The sequence below is a fragment of the Schistocerca cancellata genome, chromosome 9 (assembly GCF_023864275.1).
Source record: "Schistocerca cancellata isolate TAMUIC-IGC-003103 chromosome 9, iqSchCanc2.1, whole genome shotgun sequence".
NCBI lineage: Eukaryota > Metazoa > Arthropoda > Insecta > Orthoptera > Acrididae > Schistocerca > Schistocerca cancellata.
The window spans coordinates 271,458,265-271,461,934 of NC_064634.1; the positions used below are offsets into that span (position 1 = coordinate 271,458,265).

Below are 3,670 nucleotides of genomic sequence, written 5' to 3' on the forward strand. Positions count from 1 at the left end.
TACCACTAGTCTCTAGAGGAACGGAAGGTTCCAAATGATTGGAAAAGAGCACAGATGGCTCCAGTTTTCAAGAAGGGTCGTCGAGCAGATGTGCAAAACTATAGGGCTATATCTCTGACATCAATCTATTGTAGAATTTTAGAACATGTTTTTTGCTCGTGTATCATGTCATTTCTGGAAACCCAGAATCTACTCTGTAGGAATCAACATGGATTCCAGAAACAGCGATTGTGTGAGACCCAACTCGCTTTATTTGTTCATGAGACCCAGAAAATATTAGATACAGGCTCTCAGGTAGATGCCATTTTCCTTGACTTCTGGAAGATGTTCGATACAGTTCTGCACTGTCACCTGATAAACAAAGTAAGAGCCTACGGAATATCAGAACAGTTGTGTGGCTGGATTGAAGAGTTTTTAGCAAACAGAACACAGCATGTTGTTCTCAATGGAGAGACATCTACAGACGTTAAAGTAACCTCTGGCATGCCACAGGGGAGTGTTATGGGACCATTGCTTTTCACAATATATATAAATGACCTAGTAGGTAGTGTTATTCCATACGGCTTTTCCCGGATGATGCTGTAGTATACAGAGAAGTTGCAGCATTAGAAAATTGCAGTGAAATGCTGGAAGATCTGCAGCTGTTAGGCACTTGGTGCAGGGAGTGGCAACTGTCCCTTAACATAGACAAATGTAATCTATTTTTGAATACATAAAAAGAAGGATCTTTTATTGTATGATTATATGACAGCAGAACAAACACTGGTAGCAGTTACTTTTGTAAAATATCTGGGAGTACGCGTATGGAACGATTTGAAGTGGAATGATCATATAAAATTAATTGTTGGTAAGGCAGGTGCCAGGCTGAGATTCATTGGGAGAATCCTTAGAAAATGTAGTCCATCAACAAAGGAGGTGGCTTACAAAACACTCGTTTGACCTATACTTGAGTATTGCTCATCAGTGTGGGATCCGTACCAGGTTGGGTTGACTGAGGAGATAGAGAAGATCCAAAGAAGAGCGGCGCATTTCGTCACAGGGTTATTTGGTAAGCGTGATAGTGTTACGGAGATGTATAGCAAACTCAAGTGGCATACTCTGCAAGAGAGGCACTCTGCATCGCGGTGTAGCTTGCTGTCCAGGTTTCAAGAGGGTGCGTTTCTGGATGAGGTATCAAATATATTGCTTCCCCTACTTATGCCTCCTGAGTAGATCACGAATGTAAAATTAGAGAGATTTGAACGTGCACAGAGGTTTGCAGGCAGTCGTTCTTCCCGCAAACCATACGCGGCTGGAACAGGAAGGGGAGGTAATGACAGTGGCACGTAAAGTGCCCTCCGCACACACCATTGGGTGGCTTGCAGAGTATAAATATAGATGTAGATGTGTGCAGGGATGCTAACTGCATCTGATTCCAACACACAACTGGCGTGATATTATGACAGTTCCACGATTTTTTGAACAGAACTCATATACTATCTGTCTATCTATATATCTGTTTGCTGTCCAGCATTAATTCCAGGTTACTTTACATATGTGTATGTATACTAAGAGGAAAAAATCCACTGTTTCTCCTCGCATGAAGCTCAGCTGCTGTGATTAACTTCCAATTCTGAGGAAACTGGGAGACCACAATAGGTGAGAAGTCCCTCTCAGTGTGGGATTTGAGTGATCTGGCCCTCCATTCTAATCTTTTCTAACTAAACCCTCTTTCCCTGTGAGGAAGGTACTCATCGTTTTGGAAGCTAGGACAGTTGTTTCAACATTTATATGTGCCTATTAGCAGTATTTAGGATTTCATCTCCTGAAAATAAGTACTTGTCATTCACTCAGCCTCCTCATAATTTTATAGTTTTCTCAAAAGAAATATGCTTTTGACACAATTATTCTAAATTTAGTTTGTTGATCTTTCTTATTTAATTTACTATGTTTTTTTGTTTCAGCCATGTGAAGGACTACATATATACATCAATTGAACTAATGCAGGCTTTACTTGCATATGGCAGAAAACTACAAGAACTTCTGCAGTTATTGCTTGATTTAATTTTGAAAACATATCTATAGCTTTGATGTCACATTGACCTTTTCATGGATCTCACACAAAATTTTATTGTTGAAATATGTGATGGGTTAGGAAGCACCGCCCTTAGAAGATAAATTATGGAGGAAGAAACTCCTCTTTTGGTACCATGTTCTATCTGTGGTAGAACTTTCAAACCAGAGTCATTGGAAAAGCATTACAAAGCATGTGAAAGAAACAGCACAAAGAAGAGGAAAGTGTTTGATTCAACAATACAAAGAATTCAGGGCACAGATCTTGCTGAATTTCTGCCAAAAATTCTGACCAATAAAATTACTGAAAGAACATCACCCAGATCACCCAGAAATAAACCAGAGAAGCTTACTGAGCACAACAAACCAGAGAGAAAGAAAACCCCTGATATAAAATCAAAGAGTGGAATTACCTCAGTGTCACCAAAACCACGCGACAGTGAGCAATGCCCTCACTGTGAGAGGTCTTTCTGTCTCAAAGCCTTTGAGCGCCATGTTGAATGGTGCAAAGATCGAAGAGCACCAGTAACACTGTCTCCAAATACTTTGAAAGCCAAAGAAATGTTGGATGCCAGATTGAAATACACTGCACCAAAGTATACTAAAAATAAGAAGAAACAGGTCAGTGAGAAGCCTGGAACACAATCAGATATCCATGAAGAAAAGGCTAGTACACATCACTCTGCTAATGAATTTGGTGTCGAAAAAGTGAATGATATTGCAAGGTGCAAATCTCAGCTATCAAGGGCTAAGGAAAGTCTCAGTGCCCCATCTTGTAATTTATCAAAGAGATGTTCATCTGAAGCTAGGCTAACAGAGTTATCCCCACAATTGGTTGATAAATCTGAACAACCAAGTAACTTACATGATGGAAAAGGGAGTTATAGTGACACGACAAGGTGTATAAAAACTGTTACTAATGATATGAGACAGCAACTGGCAGATGCAAGTAATAATATGCCTTTTGGCTCAGGCACTACAGAACGACGAGGGTTATCACTAAATGATAGTGAAACTAGTATGGAAAATCAGGAATATTTCTCTGCAGAAAATGTTGTAGCTGAGTCACGTGGACAAGACAACAGTTTGAGTATCACTCAGTCATGCTATTCAACCGATTTCAGCCGTGATTCTGACTGCTATTCACAGTCTTCACCGTCTGTGCTTGATGATAAGGTCAGTTTATCAGTGTGGTCCAGCAGACAAAGCATAACCACCAATATTGGTGGCATGAAAAGGGCCAAATTTTGTCATGAATGTGGCTCTAAATATCCTATTGAAATGGCTAAGTTTTGTTGTGAATGTGGAGAACAACGACTCATCATAAAAGATTTGTCTCATTCTAAGATCTAGATTACAACTTTTCTTATAAAACAATTTGGGAGATTGCTGACCAGCAGATATAAATGACTGATTTTTGTGAATACTAATAATGCTATCATCTGTGTAAATGTGCATTTGTGCTTCTTTAGGGATGTTAATTGGTGAACAAGTTGCCCTATGTTTTGGTATTTTGAATTTGTGTATCAGTGATTGACTTAAACGAAATGTCACTGAAGAGTGTTAATAAATAGTTATTGCTTAATGTTTTAGCTATCTTGCCATGTTTTCTTCTACC

General features: G+C 39.3%; 1 protein-coding gene across 1 annotated transcript; it reads left to right on the forward strand.

The window, feature by feature from the left end:
- Window positions 1–2,160: 2,160 nt before the first annotated feature.
- Window positions 2,161–3,405, forward strand: LOC126101351 (zinc finger C2HC domain-containing protein 1A-like). Its single transcript, XM_049912020.1, has one exon. The coding sequence runs from the start codon at window positions 2,161–2,163 to the stop codon at window positions 3,403–3,405; it is 1,245 nt and encodes a 414-aa protein (XP_049767977.1).
- Window positions 3,406–3,670: the final 265 nt, after the last annotated feature.

Bases quoted from the DNA above. Each gene is read 5' to 3' on its own strand.
- LOC126101351 (XM_049912020.1), top strand. From the start codon at position 2,161: ATGGAGGAAGAAACTCCTCTTTTGGTACCATGTTCTATCTGTGGTAGA.